We start from the raw sequence: 19,554 nt of genomic DNA, 5'->3' as shown, positions 1-19,554 counted from the left end.
GTACCACAAGGAGGAGTGGCCATTCCTAACTTTGAAGACAAACCCATCTTTAAGTTCATACCTAACCTTAAGAATAGAACTCTAGACATACGACCCAACCTACTCGTCCACGTGAATGATATGGTTACGATGTCCAACATACTTTCCATACATGATGCGAACCCAATGTTTGTGAGCCTTATACATCTTTTGCCAAACATTTCCCCAGTAGAGTCGTGTTATGATCCATGGAACGCCTAAAACCTAGACCCTCCAACCTCTTTGGAAGCGCCATCTTCTCTCACTTAACCAAATGGATGTCTCTATTGTCTGCTCCTTGTGAAAGAAACCTCTTTACCTCGTTGTCAACTTGATCACACACTCCTTGGGGAACCCACACATGTTGCATGCAATACGAAGGCATGGAAGCAAGGACAGATTGTGCCAAGGTAGCCATCCCCGCTTTATTCAAGAGCATATGCTTCCAAGAGAAGATTCTGGAATTGATCTTGTCAAGAATAAACTGAAAGTCGACCTTGGTAACCCTTTTCTAGAAGACATGGAATCCGAGATATTTTTGAATTTCATGGGTGAATTTGATGGATGTGATACGAAGATTCTATTCTTCATAGTTTGCCCAATGTTCCTCTAACCTATCACGCGAGACTTCGCTCATTTACTCGAAACCCCTACGCCTTGCAAAAGTCAACCAAGATACTCCTCATCAGAGTCTGTTGTCCAGCTGAAGTCTTGGTGAACAGGAGAAGGTCGTCTGCCATTTTAAAAACAAACTTAGTTTTTTTTTATAAGCCATAAGATTGTATTAGTTTTTTTTATAAGCCATAAGATTGTATTAAAGGGAGGCACAAGGGGTGCTCCAATCCCATACTACATTAGAGAAGAAAGGGGGAGGGGGAGGAGAAGATTACATAAAAAAACAAGATTTAGAAAGAAAAAAAAGTAGCAGATAGAAGCAGGAAAACCGGTCCCAAACAAAGGTTCTTTTGCTGCTAACCATGCACATAGTCCCCAAACTGCCATTGATAATGCCATCTATCAACAGTAACAATTCAATTCCCGTAAGAATATACTATATGCAGATTAAAGGGTTGGAAGTCCAATAAAAAATAGAATAATAGAACTCTCCCACTTTTACTTTGCACCAAAACCATGATTGATATTGAACTGATTCCAGAATTCCTAAGATATCAACATTCCCATTCTTGAAAATGACTTTATTTCTAAGAGCCCAAATCTAACCCACAATAGCCACCCAAATCAATCTGTAAATTTTATCTATCTTACCACAACCAGTCACATGCTGAGAAAAGTGGCTCACTCCATTCTCCGGAAAAATTAGTTTAAAAACAAACTTCAAACTTCTCTAACATGAAAACTTAAACCTTAAAAAAAACTAACTACATTATCATGAAGCTAAATAAAATCCTAACAAAATTTTCGAAGACCTTCAAGGGTTTTAAGTAAGATAAAAAGCCAAGAAAACTCATTCTCTCTCTCTCTCTCTCTCCCTCACTCTCTCACTACCTACCTCTCTCTTTCTCTAGGGCTTGGGTGGCCATCCCTATACGAAGTGGGGAGAAGGGTTTTGTGTTAAGTTCAAACGCATCATAACGTTTTTAAAATCTTATTTTGATTATAACAATTTTATAAAAGTACCACTGAAAATTGAACTCACTATTGCATTTGAATTTCATGAGAAACTCAAGTAATGTTATATGCTTCAACGTTCTATCATCTCAAAAAGTAAAGCTTCAGAAGTTACAAAACAGTTTGGGAAGCAAACTGACCTTCACTCAAGATTCAAGTCTCTGACCGTCCAATGACACATCATCAGTTAGATTTATTGAAGACAAATTTTGAGCGCCAAAGTTAAAGTTCAATTGTAACCAGTTGCCCAACATTCAAATCAAAAGGCAAACAATTGACTTATATTCAAATCAGATCACGTGGAGACTAGTTTACTTCAGCTAAAGGCACGCTGACCAACAAGAAAAAAGTACAAGCCGTCAACATCATATTTCTCAATTGTCTCATATCTGAAAAGTAGCCCAAGTCTATCACCACCTACTAGCTGACAAACATCATCTTTATGGCTAAATGATAGACTTGCTTCTGAGTCCACATTAAATGAAGCCACCAACCAAAGCCATTTGAATCAACATTTTGATTTCACTTCACAACGGCTAGAGCAACAGTTGAATTTTGTCTCACAACGGCTATAACACTAGCAAACAAGTATTTATGGAACTCTTGAAGATTGTAGACTAAGAGAATCAATTTCGAGCAAACAAGAACTCAAGCATTCATTCCAATCTTCTCAAAAGCATTCAAAGCTTAAGCAGAAATTCCTAAGAGTCAAACACAAGCTTTTATTTCTGCAAGTGAAAGAGAGAACCTTGTACCTTAAAAGAGTCAAATCTTTTTATTCTCTTCTCACTTAGTTTCAGAACTCTTAAGTGATCCAAAGTCAGATCTGAACCCAAACACTTAGAGTTCAAGTACCATAAATTCTCTACCACTACTCTTGAACGAAGAGAAATTCTGTAGAGTTATTTAATCTTTGTAAGATTATTGGAGAAGTCCTGTTTAATACTTATAGGAAGAGTCCTGTAGAATACTTGGAGAAGTCCGTGATAATACTTGTGGGAGAAGTCCTGTTGAATACTTGTATTGGAGAAGTCCTTGATACTTGCTAGTGAAAATCTTGGTAGTGGCAAAGTACTGGACATAGCCCAATCTTTTAGGGTGAACCAGTATAAATCTCTGTGTGCTGATCGTTCTGCTTTACTAACTTATTTCCGTTGCACTAAACAGTTTACGAAAAGTCACACTTAACATTTTCTTAAAAGAACTTATATTCTTTTCATAAACCAAAGTTTAAAACGTAAATTTCAAGTACACAATTCAAACCCACCTTTCTTGTGTTACTTATTTGCATCTCATTTTGCTCCCCAAAGCTTGCATCATCAAGCTCTTTCATGGTATAACTCAAAGTGTTGTCTTTAATTTCTTGACTCATAATCCTTGTGCTAGATGAAACTTTCTCAACAAGCCTACAAAGAAATTTGCCCAAATTTCAAAACGGTTCGTTTACGAGTCGAAAACACTATCTTCCGAAAATTTCGACCTCATATCAATATTACAGTCAAAATTCATAAAATCACGCATACATTACATTATCTTAATATTAAGGAAAATATTTAATTTCCACTCAAACTGTAAGGCCCAAGTTTTAACGCTTTGGATAAGTGAATAAAATAAAAGAGTTATTTGATTAAGATAAATTTGGGAAGGAAAAAGGTTCAGGAAAAGTCCAAGAATTTATCGAAAAACCGATAAGAGTTATAGCACGACTAACATACGCTTAATCCTAGGTCAAAGGTATTAGTGAATAGTTAATTTACGCTTTAGGACACGATGGAAACTAATTCCAAAAATCCTCAGAGAAATGTTAGAACTTCTCTTTTCCGTCCTTAAACAATCATTTCGATGCGAAATCCTGGAAAGTACGAACGTCAAATTCCAATTCTCGGAAGTTTGCCGAAACGGAATCCCTGATAGTTCGAGAAAACCTAAGATCGACAGACGATGAAGACTTTTTCTATTCGGAGCTGCAAAAGAAGATTCCACCCGCGTTCTCCTATTTCTCTCGTCATTCCTAATCTTTCTTCAGAAGGAAGTTTTCTCATCCGACGATCACTGCAAAAAGTAGTTTTTCGGGATAATCCGACTTACACCGACTTATGCCGATTTTGGATCTTTTGGTTTAATTCCAAGAATCCTGTTTTGAGTTCTGGAATTCTGTCGCCAGAACCTATCTTAGAATGCGCAGAGGAACGCGCAGGAAAAATCGGAATCGCAAAAAAATCTTTTTTCCGCTTTTTCCAAAACCTATAAATAGCTTGAAAATTAGATTTTTTGCAAAAAATCACCCATTCCCTCCCCCAAAACCGTGAGCAGCTAGAGAGAAAGAGAGGATCCGGATTTTCGCGAATCTTTGCCCGTTTTCTTCACCGATCGTTGCTAATCGAAGACCTTGAGGTAGGTAAACTATATCTCACTTCTGATCGTCAGATCTGTCGACTTTTTCTATGTTTTTCTGAGCTCAAAGTTTGGAGCTTTTGTCCAAATAGCTTGATTTCAGTGTCTAAACTTCTTCCCTGCATGCTCCTGAGCGTGTTCTGCGGATTAGATTTTGTCAAATGTCGATGAAATGCCGCCGGGATCAATTTCTACCTTAAATACCCATTTTTCGGTAAAGTCGCAACCTTTAAGCTCTAATCTATCGACTTGGCTTAGTGCTAGTAGGATTTGTCGTCATAAACGTCGTTGTGGACGTCTCCATCCAATCTGTTTTTCAAAAATCCAATTTTGAAATTTTGAGCTAAAAATAATGACCAAACTACCCCTATATCAGTTTTCGATCCGAAAATTTTTCCGAGCTTAGAACCGTCTTAGTTACGGCTTATGTTAACCTAGGAACCAAGTTTGATCGAAGAAAAATTGACCCTCCCAATTAAGGAAAGTGGCCGAGAGCTATACCAAGGGGGGAGGAAATCCGACTTTTTCGAAAACTTGTCTTAACGCGTTAGATTGTCGTACCACAGAGTTTGTAATGTACCGTGTAACCCTAGGACTTATTGCTTGCTGAGTTTCTGACTCAATGTGTTGATTTCTGTGATTTTGGCTTAAGGTTCTTTTGAGGAGTTTCCTGGAGATCAAGGCGAGGAACGTGAAGGAGGTTGTGAGGAAAACGCTGGAGGAGTTACAAGTGAGGGCTACTCTCTGAATTACTAGATAATGCTTTAGGTGTCGATGAAATTCGACTTGATTTATGTGTTATGCACCTAATTGCTAAATGTCTGAAATGATTTCTGAGGCTTCGGCCGAACTTGTTGAGTACTTGATGCCATGATATTGTGTGCTAAATGATTCACATGCTATGTGCTACATGGTTAACTTAGGATGTGTTGGAATATGCTGTTTATGCCTATTGGTTGAGCTGTTTCATTGATGCTATTCCACTCGTGCCTATGTTTCTGGAAAGTGAGGATTACGGGCAAGTCATGCCGAATTTTTATGAGATTTTGAGAGAGTTTGAAAGGACGAACGAAGTTCGGACCTTGTTATATTTTAATGGATCGAGACCTTCTCATAAATTAATTGGGATTATGGGATCCCTGAAACTCATAGGAAGTATCATAAGACTAAACGAAATCTATTTTCTCAAAGAAAATTCATAAGACATTAATCAATCTCTAAACCCCTTGAACAATGATAACAACTTTAGATAAGAGCTTAGAGCCTGAATATTAGTCTTGAAGGTATGAGAAGTGTCGTCGAGTCCAAGTCTTGAGGAAACTTACAAGTTTCCGAGTATGCTTATACTCTTTCGCTCGATGAGCAGTTTAATGTTTGGCTATCTAAAGTTTAGCCGGAGACTATAAGTTTCCAAGTACTTCGGTACCTTTTCGCTCGATGAGCAGTTTATTGATTGGCTATCTAAAGTTTAGCCGGGAACCATGAGTTCCAAAGTATCTTCTTCTTCTTTTGATTAATTCATTTTGTCGCAGAATCGACGTTTGCCTTAGGGTAGGCTTTTTAGAGACAATAAGTTAGCTAGAACACGTGACGACGTGTCGAGTGAGGTCGGAGACGTTGTTTGACTAATCACTTGCATTCATGCACTCATTTTGAGGTTAATACACGGCGGATTACCGGACCTCGGTGGATTCCAAAATGGTCATAAGACCCGGATTTCCATATTTAGGACACTACGGTGGTCCTTAGTAGCAGACGGAATGGCAGACCTACGGGTTCACTGCTGATCTGACTACTTTTGTGTGGTGTAAGAGGCGCCCGAGCGGAATGGTCCCACTTTGGCCGGTGTTAGGGCTGACTCGATGGTGTCCATCCTTCTTCCGGAATGCATTTTGTTACCCAGCATTGCATTTCATGCAACATACATGCTGACTTAGTTGCTGTGTGTGATTGGTACCTGTTTATCCTACTTGAGGCATGCTAATTGTTATTATTATCTTTATATTCATTGTGATATATGCAACCCTAGGATGTTATCCCTAAACGTATAAGCCTGAGAGGCTAAATAATTATTACCCTATATATCTGGTTTTATTATTTATATAATTCTTTGGAGTTGACCCTCGCGTCTTCTGTGTGTGTTTGGGCGGACTACGCCATTGTCAGTTGAGTATGGCGGACCGGTTCACGATGGTTCACCCTTCAGGGGAGACTAGGTTGAAGAAGCTTGATCAGAAGGACTACGGTTCAGGGGTGGTCGACCCCGCTGGCCACCGAGCGACTTACTCGAGATGGGATTAGTGTAGGAGTAGTGTCGATGCTCTGACCGTCATGCTTCAGTTTTGGGGACAGGGTAGTTTCCTACCGGTAGCTTTTGTGTGGTTTCCTATGGAGATCACAGAGAGCTGGTTGGATTTAGGGGGTCTTTTCTTAGGCCGCTGGGCCAACTTGTTCTCAGATTTTGAGGTTTAGTGTTGCGGACACAGTATTTTTACCTTGGTTTGTACTTTTGCCTACGGGCGTTACTCTCTTTTACTTTCCGTCACTGGAGGTTTACTCGTGACGTGGTTTACAACTTACAGTGGGGGCTGTAATCATATTGTATATTAGTTCTGTTATCTTCGTTTTAGAGTTTCATCTCTTTCTGTCTTTACTTACATTATCAAAAAAAAAAAATAATTCACGTTTTTCCGCTTAAGTTATTTCTTTGGTTACTAAAGTGACGCCACCGAAATCGGGGTGTTACACAAACAATATATCGATGAATAAATAACATTCTAGACGACGACATATCGTTTTCGACCATTTTTCAAAACACAACTGAATTCTTCAGTGACGTTAAGAATGAACTCGTGGGAGAATAATTTTTATTTTTAACAATCAAAATGTTATTTCTATTGGATTAAATTAATTATACATAGTTACACATAAGGATCATGCCAATAAACATTACAACACAATATCGGGAAATTGACTAAGTTTATTTCCCTTAATTAATTCCGGGTCTTACAACTAAATAAAGGATGATGTAGACTGGGAAGCCAAGTTACGATTTTGAAAATAAATTTATATTCCGGCTCTTACAACCACTTAGCCAAATAGTCTACCATTTGCAATTTAATTCCATTGCTACCACTTTGAGCTTGAAAATGAAATTTTTGTGATTTGTTTTTGTTTATATCCTTAAGCTTAAAAGATAAAACAATGATCTTGCCTAATATAAAGAGGTTAAGAGAGAATTTATACATGATAATTGAGTTTTTGGAGGTCAAAGATAAGGCTTGGATTTTAGGAGATATTCCTCTTTAAATAATGTTTCGTTGGCGCTTGAAAAATACCTGCACACCTAATGAAATGAAGGAAGAGAATAGAGAGAAATGTGAGATATAATAAATGATGTGATAAAAATAGAAAAGAGAAATAAGATGACATAAGTAAAAATAGATAAAAACGAAAGTGAATGTGAATGAATGAATACTCTTCTTCTCCTTCAACCTTCGTCCCACTTTTTCATTTCATGTCCTACTCTTCCGAAGTTTTAACACATTTGCACTTCAATTTCTCTTCCATCTCATTTCCATTATTTTTTCTTCCCGTTACTTATCTTAGGGATAAGACCCTCCCACATCTATTCATACCCCCCTATAATGTGCGAAATGTTAGAAATACCCTTAATAATTTTTTTTTGAAAATAACCCCCTCTCCCCATCCTCACATTCTCTTTCCTCTTTCTTTTTCAGACCCCTCACCCCCATTCTCAAACATTCTCTCTCTTTTCCTTCTTCTCCAACTTCCATTCCCATAATAGAAACTCCCTCCCTCGACCTCCATCACTCTTGTCGCCGGCAACCCCCACCGCCAACGCCATCGTCGAAGACTGCCCCGTCGCTGTCGTCACCGGTCGCCTCACATCACCGGTCGCCTCTCTTCATTGGTCTTTTCATAAGGTGCTATACTGGAATTTCGCAATCTGGATTTTCTCGCAGTAGTCTTTAACGGCGTGATAACCGCACTCAGTAAATGCGTTACTGACACATTCATGAAGTGCGTTATTGTCTTTGCACCTTCAAGGTGCGTTAAATTGCAGGTCTGGTTTGTAACAGATGCAATAAACAGTTTGAATTTTGCTTACTATTTGTTTGTTTGTTTGTTTGTTTGTTTGTTGTGTCTCATTATAGAATGACTCTTCCTAAATCATATGAAGTGGACATGCCTGAACAAAGGCAGGAAGAAAGGCATTTAGCCAATGTAGAAGTTGCGCCTCGTGTGCCAATTGTAGTGCACTAGACTCAGAACTTTACCACAAATCATGTAACTTTGGGTTTGCTTACCTTTCACTCATCAGTAAGTGAGAAATGTACTGGATTTATTTGCGATACCTATCTGTGTGAAGGTGTGTAGGTTTTTGCAAATCGGGATGAGGTTCTGCAATGGGTTCGTAATGTAAGAAAGAAATTAGGCTTTCTGATTATTATAAAAATATCTGATTGCGGGAGCAAGGGCACTGGAGTAAAAGTAGGCAGTTGATGATTTTGGGTTACGAGCGGGGTGACAGGTACATACCGTACAAGAGTTAATTGAAGCGGCATGGCACAAGAACCAAAAAGTGTGATTGGGCATTCAGGCTCAAGGCGAGACACACATCACAAGATGGTTTGTGGAGATTGACTGTAGTACGTGTATACCACAACCATGGGCCAGCCAAGACGTTGCTTGGCCATGCATTTGTCGGTCGCTTTTCAAGTCAATAAAAGGCCATGGTGGGTGAAATGGTTGATAAAAAAGTTAATCTAGGTAACATGTTGCTAGCATTGAAGAATGTCAACTCTCAAAATTGGACTACCATAAAGCAAGTGTACAATGAGCGGATGACATACATTAAGTCCAAGAGGGGCGCTTTAACGAAAATTCAGCACTTGATGAGGTTGTTGGAGGAAGACAAGTACACGCACTAGTCCAGAACATGTTTGTGAAGTACGTCATTGACCGTTACATGCATATGGGGAACACAACAACAAACATGTACATTCTTATCCACTCACACTTGATTCAAACAAATGTTTCCTTAATATTAATGTTAGTCATTTGCACAGGGTTGAAGGTGCACACGTCAAACTCAAAGTGTGCATCAAAGATAGAAAAAGCGACTTGTGCGCGGCTTAGAGTACTATACATAGGTTCACAGTACTCCAACATACAAGGATTAATTCTGTTTTTCAGGCCAGTATATTAATCAGGGAGCATAGATTCAATGAGAAGTTTTCCAGTTGTATGACAACTTGAAGGTTCTAGTCTCAAGGTACGCACTTACGTTGATCGTAAAGGAGAAAGTGCGGTTGTACCATCAGGAGGACGCACGACCTTCCTTGTTCATGTGAGATTGGCAGGTACACTTCTATTCCATTACTGGCAGTACGTGGACCTACATTGGAGGAGGCTTGCATCAACAGCTGCACCTGATGAATCCTAACCTGTTTTGGGACTGAGCATTGTGACAGAGATGGAGGTCATAGCAAAGATGTTTAAAGATGGTTTTGTTCCAAGAAGACAGGTTGCTTACCCGGATCAGACTTCTATGTGTCCTCCTCTTGAAAGCTTTCCTACAAGGGGCCTGCCCAAAGAAGCTAAGGGTTCAACCAGACGCAATCCTTTGAGTTGGGAGCATGTTGATGAACTAGTTGAATCACTACAAGCTAGCAACTCGACCCTTCCATACACTCAAGTGCCTAAGGGAACTACAACAGGTCGGCCGAAACAGAAGAGTCTAACCCCCAAACTATCTGCAGCCAAAGTTTTCTCGACCAACTACATTCATGAAGTGCCCACATTCCTTAGTGATTATGTAATGAACATTGTGAATGTTGATGATGATGGAAATTGTGGATATAGAAGTATTTCTTCCTTGTTGGGTATGAGAGAAACTAAGTGGCGTGACGTGCAACAAGCAATGATAAATGAGCTTACATCACGGAATACCACTTATCTTAAATTTTATGGCACTAACAAACATTACTAACAGGTACTAGAAGCCTTGTATCTTGCTCCAAATGAGATTGCAACAAAGAAGAAGTGGTTAAGCATGCCAGATATGAGCCACATTGTTGCTACAATGTATCAGATTGTGTTCGTGACAATGTTGATTAAGGGGTGCTCTACTTCTTTCCTCTCACCGGTCCAGTGCCACACCCGTCAGACCACAAAATTATATGTTTACTACTTGTCAACAACAACCACTGGGTGAAGGTATACTTATCTTTTACTTTGAATACACATTACAGGTCATTATAAGAGACTATTTAACAACAATATAAATCATCATCTTGTAAGCGTACATGTTATGTGACTTTCCTATGCCAAAGACTAATTCAAAAGCTATCATTGTTCTCAAAACGCTTGTGGTTGGGAGCGGCCATACCTAGATCGCATGCGTAAATACATTGATATTCTTACGGAGTAAAACGCATCAAGGAGAGAGGAAATCGTAGATCTTATGGATGACTAGGTTGTTTGATTATGCTAATGTTGTAATAGTGTAATGTAACCTTGTAACACTATAATATTGTTATAATCTTGTGATTGTGATTTTTAGCTATTTTTATCATATGTTGTGTTGTTCTCATTGTGTCACACTTCTATTTTCTGTTTTGGTATGTTCTGCAATGTGTCGTTCTTTTAAGTTCCGTCATTAACTCACTTTCAAAGTGCGACGCTGACGCCGTCCCAAAGTGCGTTAGCCACGCAGCGTTGCTAACGCAGTTTACAATTGCGTTTGTCACGTCGTTTCAAAGTGCGATAGAAACACGAATATAAGTGTTTTCGGATTTCACGAGTTACTATTGGTATGAATAGATGTGGGGGTCCGAATAACAATACCCCTTATCTTATTACTTATTTACCTTTATTCTCTTCCTATTTTATCTAGTGCAAGTGTATATAGGCCCAGTTTGGAAGAGCTTATTTGAGCTTATCTGACAGCATAAGCTCTTATGCCAGTGTTTGGGGGAGCTTATGCAAACAGCTTATGGTCTGCCATAAGCTATTTTCAGCTTATTTTCATAAGCTACTCAGGATAGCTTATGAAAAACAGCTTATGCTTATACACAGCTTATTTTTAATTTATTTCAATAAATTTTTAAAAATAGCTTATGAATAAGCGCTTATGTCATAAGCGCTTATGACCATAAGCGCTCAACCTCCCTCGAGAACAAGCCGCAATCAGTCGAAGCATTAGCATGGAGAGCATGCCTCCTAGCAAGTACAGATTTGGTTTGAACCCTATTCAACAACACCCGCCATGCCAAGGCCCTTAAGCTAGAAGGGATCTTTAAAGACCAAAGCATCCGAAAAGATTTTTCACCATCCACCAGATTCTCGCCATCGATGTGAAAGTAGGCAGACTTGACACTGTAAATCCCAGACCCCTCTTGAAGCCATGACCAAGAGTCACAAGAATCTACTTTAGGAGAAATGCTACGTAACAGACACCTCAGCTCCAAGGGCGGATCCAGGACCCTAGGGTCAGGGGATTCAAATTTTTCAAATGAACATATCGATAAAAATATAATAAAAAACAACTTTAATATGTTCATAAATAAGAAATTATACAAATCATGATTGTCTACGCGATTTCATATTCTGAAATCGTTGAACAATAAGCTCAGAGTCCATAACCTTCCTAAAATTAAAACCAGACCATAATCAAAATTCTTATACCAAGGGAGATAAAAAATCACATCAACACACATTTCACTCAAATGTAGCACATATTTTTTTATTTTATTTTTGAAAGGCTAAAATAAATTAATGGGATGCCCCAAACCGTTACAAATTGATCAACATTATAAAAAATAAAGGAATACAAAAGGAAGAAGGATAAAAGATGAAATCTAAATCATCCCTCTAAAGCAAAATTAGAGCCACCACAGATAGCAAGTAGCTATTAGCTATAACAGTCCCAATAGTGACTTCTCCTTAGATGAAATGTAGCAGACCCTTCATTAAGAAATCAAAGCCATGGTCTAAATAATGGAACAATTGGTTCACATGATCTGATGCAGGTTCAAAATCGTTACTCTTTGAGACAAGGCCAACTTCACTAGCTAACATTCTCTGCCAAGGCACCAAAAATGTTCCACTTAAGTTTGGACCAATATCTCAATATCTTGCCCAAACAGTTACCGCAAAGCAACCGTTTAAACTTTAAAATATTCCTGCCAGGCACAAAGTATGGGCGGACGCATGTGTAGGCTATGTGTGGCTTTAGCCACACCGGATTTTGAGTTTTTTTTTTTAAATATCGTATATAGCAGCGGTTTGACATCCGCTGCTAAAAGTTTTGTGTTAATGTATGGCAACGGTTGAAGTGCCGCCATAGCTTAATAAGTAAAAAACCAAAATTCACGTTTAACATCAAATTAGAACACGGTTTTTCTTTCTTTCTTTCTTCCATTGCTACTTTCGGCATTCACCAACTTTTAAAACATTTTTCCCCAAAAATTGAAAACCTACCAATCTTCACCTTCCTAAATTTCTAATCGCATGGATAACCCTGATCATTGCACCAATCAACCACAATTCAAGAGGAAATTCAATTGATTCATTGTCTCTCAGGTAAATAAACTTCGTAATTCACCTTACTACGCTACACAGAATTCATGTTGGATGATCTTTTCCTATTTCTATTTTTTTTAATTTTCAATTTTCAAAGAATTTTTTTGGTTTATGAACTTGTTGCACGCGTTGAGTTGGATCTACTTTTTCGGTGAGAATTTTTGCTTGTGAACTCAGCATATCTGAGTTCTTTGATGGAACCATGTTGGGTCTGGAGCTACCTCCGTTTGTTTTTGCTGATGAGTTTTTCTGTTTTGATTGTTGATTCGTGCCCGCAAATTTTGGAATGTTAAATCAGCAGCATTGTAATGTTTTCTCCCAATAAAGCAAAATTTGTCCTTTTTACTGCACAAATTAGTCTTAACTTTTCATGGTTGAATAAACTTTTGTGCTTTTTATGTGAGATTATAGCTACTTCTTGCTTACTACCTAATATAATTTATACTTTGTATTTTAGCCTAAAATTTCTTTTATATTTAACCACACCAATATATAATGTCTGGATCCGCCCAAACTAGGATTGTTTGTCCATTCATATGCGAATACTTGAAATCCTTCCCCTGCACCGTAACCAGTTCCAAGATCTGAAAATAACTAAATCCATAGAGAAAAATGTAACTTGACTAATTTTCATTACTATTGATCAAGCATAAGCATTGGTATTTGATCAATCACAATCACAACCCACAATGATCAAAGTTTCAAGTTTCAATCCCAAATTCTATATCAAGAATATTCCTAATTCCTAATTGCATTGTTTTTTTTTCTATTCCCCCCAATTAGATTGACACACACAATCAAAGTCCCAATTCTCAACCCTAAATTCTGTATCAAGTAATATATTCAAATGTTGTTTTGTCCACTGCCCTAGTAGATTGACGCACCAAAGTCCAAAATTCAACCAAGCATTGCAACTCAAGTTCCAAGTTCAACAACTAAACCTTAAATTTCAATCTTTTATTTCAAAAAATTAACATTGATGAATTAGCCCCAAAATTTGAGCCGTATATATCAAACACAGCAGGGAAAGGAAAATTTTCTCAACAACAATCCAAAGCATGAAATTGGAAGTAAAGCAAAAAAAAAATAAAAACAGAAAGAGTGAGAGATAAGATGAATCTTACCGCTGGTGAAGGCTCAACTCAATCCAACAACAACAAGAGAAAGCGTGAAAATCGCAAGAGAAATCGAAACGCTGCAACAGAGATAGAGAGAAGAGCCGCAGACCTGGGTAGCGAAGTGAGAGTGTGAGAGAAAGAGGGTGAGGATGAGTGAGTCTGTACGTGTGTGAGAGAAAGAGAGAGGAGTAAATGGGGTTTTTGGTGCAAATTAAAACTCTCAGGGGTTCAAAATAAAAACTATACAAAGGGGTAAATGGAAATTTTCTATTTTTCAGGGGGTTCAACTGAACCCCTCACTGTCGAGCAGGGACCTGTTCCATACGAAATTCCGTAGTGTCCATGCCCCCCCCCCGGCCCCCCCAACGAGTAGTACGTGACACCACTATTCATATTTGTCGTTTTTTTTCTTAAACATAGTATGTATGGAATGTAAAATAATGCATGACACGTTTCGATATACTATTTATGAACATTCTTGCGTCCTTCAAACCTTGGTACAGACATTTGTCCTCAACCACATGTAACAATGGAGCACCTGTAACAATAGCCATCAAACTCTGCAATTCTAATGTGCATGTTGTTTTTACATTACAGTGCATGTACGTTGTATTGTGTGGGCGATTTTGCAGTGTTAAATTGCTTTTGCTATTTATCTCTATTTTCTATTCTCTTTGTATCTTTTTCTTCCGCAAACCTTATGGGTCACGTATTGTTCAATGCTTCAATTATTTTATTTATATATAATCCTCGTGCTTTTAAGAATTTAAGTGTAAGTCAAGGTCTCACATAGATTAAATATGAGTGAGATAGAAATTATATAAAAAATGTGACCAATAAATTCAATGATTTAAGGCTTTGATTAAAGATGTAATGTCGGTTTCTCCTTGGTGTCTTGTTTTTTAAGTTTATAGATTCCCCTGTCTCCCAAACACATCTAAGATCATTTTCAAACTCAAAGTGAGGCAAAAAAATGCACCGCCGAACTAGAAATATTAAGTAAGATGGTCGTAAATATAAGTCACTAGATAAAAGAAATAACGACGGTGATAATCATTATAAAAGGTTGTCTAAATGACCTAGGTGGGTTGCTAACCCACAACCTCATTGACCAATAGGATTTTTTTATAAATAAACTAATAAATAAAATATAGAAATTCTAATGCCCTTATCTTCAATATAATGTGATTAAGTGATGGGTTATATAACCCAAACTTTCTCATTGATCATTATTTAGACAACCCGGATATTAAAATTACATTCTCGAGTTATAATTTGACTTAAAGCGATTGTGGTTTTTTTTTAAATATTTATTTAAAGTTTAGTTGAAGAAAAATATAAAATATCATATATCCTGCTATAAAAATAAATATGGCTACATCGAAATCCTCCAATTATTATTATACAATATATATAAAAATAAGCTAGTTAAATTTTTCGCGGCTCACGCTTCCCTTCTCTCTCTCTAAAACTTTCTTTATCCAAGCTCTCTCCATATCTAGGGTATGTTTGGGTGGCCACCACGCCGCCTCCTAGACTTTCTTTTTCTTAGATCTTCCCGTCTTCTTCTTTGCGCTGTCTTGGGCAGGTACATGCTCTTAGCTTTTTAGGTCCTGGACTGGGCGAGACCCCAAGGTCCCTCGCCCAGGGGACTCAGCCTTACGCGCGGAACATGCCTGGACCTTGGGCCGCTCTCCCCAAGGCTCAACCGGCCCATTTAGACAGATTAAAGGCACGAAGGCCCAACCCCAAATCTATAAATAGGGGACGGTTACCAATTGTAAGAGACTCTTAGCTCATTTGGCAATAACAATATTGAAATTCAGTTATATTTTCTCTCTCTAAGCGGTTAAGAGCTCATCTCTCTAAGATCTCCGATCACATTCCACACACTCTTGGCACTATGCCTACATTCTATGTTCTTGGCGAGAACATTTGGCGTCGTCTGTGGGGATCGTAGATTTCAATTCCCGGACAACGTGGATCACGATTTGAAGGAAGGTGTAAAATCTCTTGTAGAATTTTCTTGACTTGATAGGAACCATTATTGGAATCGGTACGATGAAAGGATATCATCGATTGCGAGGAGGACAATTAAGGCGTGTGCGCGATCAGCCAACGCAAGGCGTAAGCACACAGGAACAAGACGAGCAAGTGCCAGCAGGCGTAAGCACGAAATTTCCAGAGTTGGAGGCTAGCGGAAGTTGGCAAAAGTTGATCTGTGAAGTCGTTGGCCGTTTGGAACGACAGGATGAGGCAGTTACCGTAATGGACGCGGCGTTAGGACCTAGCGGATTATACAGGGAAAGCTACCGAGGTTCCAGGAGGAAGTTAGAGTCTTCTTCGGCGAAGAGTAGGGTGACGGGAGAGTGGTGTGCTTATCACCAAGTTTCTGGTCATGATACCGGGAAGTGCAGAGCTTTACAGCACGCAGTTGAGAAATTGATCACAACAGGAAAGACTGCTAAGGCGCGGCGTAATAAATTTCCTACGATCGGAGAAATAGGCACAATCGTTGTAGGCTTTAGCGGAGGAGGAATCACTAGTGCAGCGCGCAAACGATATCTCAGAACGGTGAATGCGGTTGCGGAAGCACCTTTCGGTTTTCAGCATCCGGACATCACATTTTCACCCGCTGATTTTTTCGGGTTAAAACCACACTTAGATGACCCGATCGTGATCTCCCTTCGGGTTAACCACTTCGATGTACAACGAACGCTCTTGGACCAGGGGAGTTCAGCAGATATCATCTACGGCGGGGTGTTTGCGCAGCTTGGAATAAGGGAAGGTGACCTTACCCCGTATGAAGGGACCTTGGTAGGATTCGCAGGCGAACGAGTGTGGGTGAAAGGAGTCATAGATCTTGATACCATATTCGGCGAGGGCGAGAATGCCAAAAAACTAACAGTACAATACTTGGTTTTAGAGGCGGAAGGGTCATACAATGCGATCATTGGAAGGAACACTTTAAACCGTCTGTGCGCAGTAATATCAACAGCTCATCTAGCAATAAAGTACCCGTTAGCGAGCGGGCGAATAGGACAGATTGTGGTGGACCAAAGGGTTGCAAGAGAGTGTTACTGTAACGCTGTGGATCGGTATGGTAAGAAGAACGCCTCAACAGGACATCGTTGTAATGAAGTAGAGGCTCCGGACAAAAGCTTGGATCCTAGGGGCGAGGGGCGAGTCAATAGACCCACCCCGATAGAGGAAACCAAAGAGTTGAGTTCGGCGAGAAGATACTCAAAATAGGGACCGGGTTTAGTGAAAGCCAAGAGCAGAGGTTGTCAAAGTTGTTGGGAGAGAACCTAGACCTTTTCGCTTGGAGTCACAGGGATATGCCTGGCATAGACCCAAATTTCATTTGTCATAAATTAACACTGAATCCAGGGGCGAAGCCAGTGACCCAAACTCGTCGACGAATGGGCGATGAGAAGGAGAAGGCGACCCAACAAGAGGTGAATAAGCTACTTGCAGCAGATTTTATTCGCGAAATCAAGTACCCTACCTGGTTGGCAAACGTGGTAATGGTCAAGAAAGCAAACGGAAAATGGCGAATGTGTGTGGATTACACGGACCTAAATAAGGCATGTCCGAAAGATTCCTACCCTTTACCTAGCATAGATAAACTGGTGGATGGAGCCTCGGGGAATGAACTTCTGAGTTTAATGGATACCTACTCAGGGTACTATCAAATCAAAATGCATCCATCGGACGAAGATAAAACGGCTTTCATGACTGCAAGGGTAAATTACTGTTATCAAACCATGCCTTTCAGATTGAAAAACGCGGGGGCGACGTATCAGCGACTGATGGATAGGGTGTTTGAGGGGCAAGTAGGAAGGAATATGGAAGTATACGTCGACGACATGATCGTTAAGTCAGTTTTGGGGTCGACTCACCACGAGGACCTAGCGGAAGCCTTTGGCAAAATCCGGAAACACGACATGAAGCTCAATCCGGAGAAATGTTCTTTCGGAATACAAGGGGTAAATTCTTAGGCTTCATGATCACGTCAAGGGGGATTGAGATTAACCCGGACAAGTGCAAGGCGATACAAGAGATGAAGAGCCCAAGCAATGTGAAAGAGGTGCAGCGGCTAACCGGGCGAATCGCGGCTTTGTCTCGATTTCTTCCTCATTCGGGTAATAAGTCAGCTCCGTTCTTCAAATGCCTTAAGAAGAACGCAACGTTCGAGTGGAGTTCAGAATGTGAAGAAGCTTTTACTCGCCTCAGGGAAATGTTGCCAGCTCCACCAGTTCTCTCGAAGCCCGTTCAGGGTCTTCCCCTACACTTGTACTTCTCTGTGGGAGACCACGCGATCAGCTCGGTAATCCTTCAGGAGGTAGACGGGGAATAGAAAATAGTTTACTTTGTGAGCCACACGTTTCAAGGGGCCGAAATGAGGTATCAGAAGATAGAAAAGGCGGCGCTCGCCGTCCTCGTCACCGCCAGACGCTTGCGACCCTACTTCCAAATTTTTCAGGTAAAGGTGAGAACTGATCTTCCTTTGAGGCAGGTGTTGCAGAAACCAGATTTGTCGGGAAGGCTTGTCGCATGGTCAGTGGAGCTGTCAGAGTATGGATTGCAGTATGATAAAAGGGGGAGAGTTGGGGCATAGACCTTGGCAGATTTTGTGGTGAAGTTGACGCCCGAGGAAGGAGAAAGAGTAAACACGCAATGGACGTTGTTCGTCGGTGGTTCGTCGAATGACAACGGAAGTGGAGCCGGAGTCACATTGCGGGGGCCAGGAGAACTGGTGTTGGAACAATATCTCAGATTCCAGTTCAAGGCTAGTAACAACTAGGCGGAGTATGAGGCTCTAATCGCAGGACTAAAGCTGGCGATCGAGGTGCAAATTAACTGTTTGTTGGTACGAACAGACTCGTTATTAGTGGCAAATCAGGTCAATGGGGAGTTCCAGGTCAAAGAACCGACTTTGATAAAGTATCTACAGCGTGTACGATCGCTAATGAGTCGAATAAAGGAAATTGTGGTCGAATACGTGCCGAGGACACAAAATCAAAGGGCTGATGCCCTAGCTAAGTTGGCTAGCACCAGAAAACCCGGGAATAACCGAAGCGTGATTCAAGAAACGCTCGCCAACCCTAGCATAGAGGGAGAACTGGTAGCCTCAGTCGATCGCCAGGAAACTTGGATGAACCCCATCATTGATATCTTGGCGGGTGAGCCAGGCGATGTAGTGAAGTACTCAAAGGCTCAAAGGAGAGAAGTAGGGCACTACACGTTGCTCGATGGCATCCTTTTTCGGAGAGGATTCACTTTGCCCCTCTTAAGGTGCCTACCACCAGAAAAGTATGAGGATGTTATGACAGAGGTTCACGAAGGGGTTTGCGCAAGTCACATTGGGGGAAGGTCTCTAGCGGGTAAATTCCTTAGGGCAGGTTTTTATTGGCCCATGATAAGAAAGGACTGTGCAGAATTTGTAAGGAAGTGCGAGAAATGTCAACAATTCGCGGATTTACCCAGAGCCCCGCCAGAGCAATTGGCCACGATTAGTTCCTCTTGGCCCTTCGCCATGTGGGGAGTTGATCTCGTCGGCCCTTTTCCCACTGCCAGATCGCAAATGAAGTTCATTCTCGTGGCGGTGGACTACTTTACTAAATGGATAGAGGCTGAACCTTTAGCAAGCATAACAGTAGCCAAGATAATAAGTTTTTATTGGAAAAGGATTGTGTTTCGATTCGGAGTGCCAAGGGCGATCGTCTCGGACAATGGGACGCAATTTGCAAGCAATCAGACTATGGAATTTTGTGAGGAAATG

At 40.2% G+C, this 19,554-nt stretch overlaps 1 protein-coding gene across 1 annotated transcript; it reads left to right on the top strand.

Moving 5' to 3' along the window:
* Positions 1 to 16,037: 16,037 nt before the first annotated feature.
* Positions 16,038 to 17,021, top strand: LOC130736643 (uncharacterized). The gene has a single exon (XM_057588446.1). The coding sequence runs from the start codon at positions 16,038 to 16,040 to the stop codon at positions 17,019 to 17,021; it is 984 nt and encodes a 327-aa protein (XP_057444429.1).
* The last annotated feature ends 2,533 nt before the right edge of the window (positions 17,022 to 19,554 follow it).

Source organism: Lotus japonicus, chromosome 2 (genome assembly GCF_012489685.1).
Source record: "Lotus japonicus ecotype B-129 chromosome 2, LjGifu_v1.2".
In the NCBI taxonomy this organism is placed as follows: domain Eukaryota; kingdom Viridiplantae; phylum Streptophyta; class Magnoliopsida; order Fabales; family Fabaceae; genus Lotus; species Lotus japonicus.
The sequence above is the reverse complement of the archived record's forward strand: the minus strand, read 5'-3'. Positions and strand labels throughout refer to the sequence as shown.

Excerpts from the sequence above, each read along its gene's own strand:
- LOC130736643 (XM_057588446.1), top strand. The coding sequence starts at position 16,038 with ATGGACGCGGCGTTAGGACCTAGCGGATTATACAGGGAAAGCTACCGA.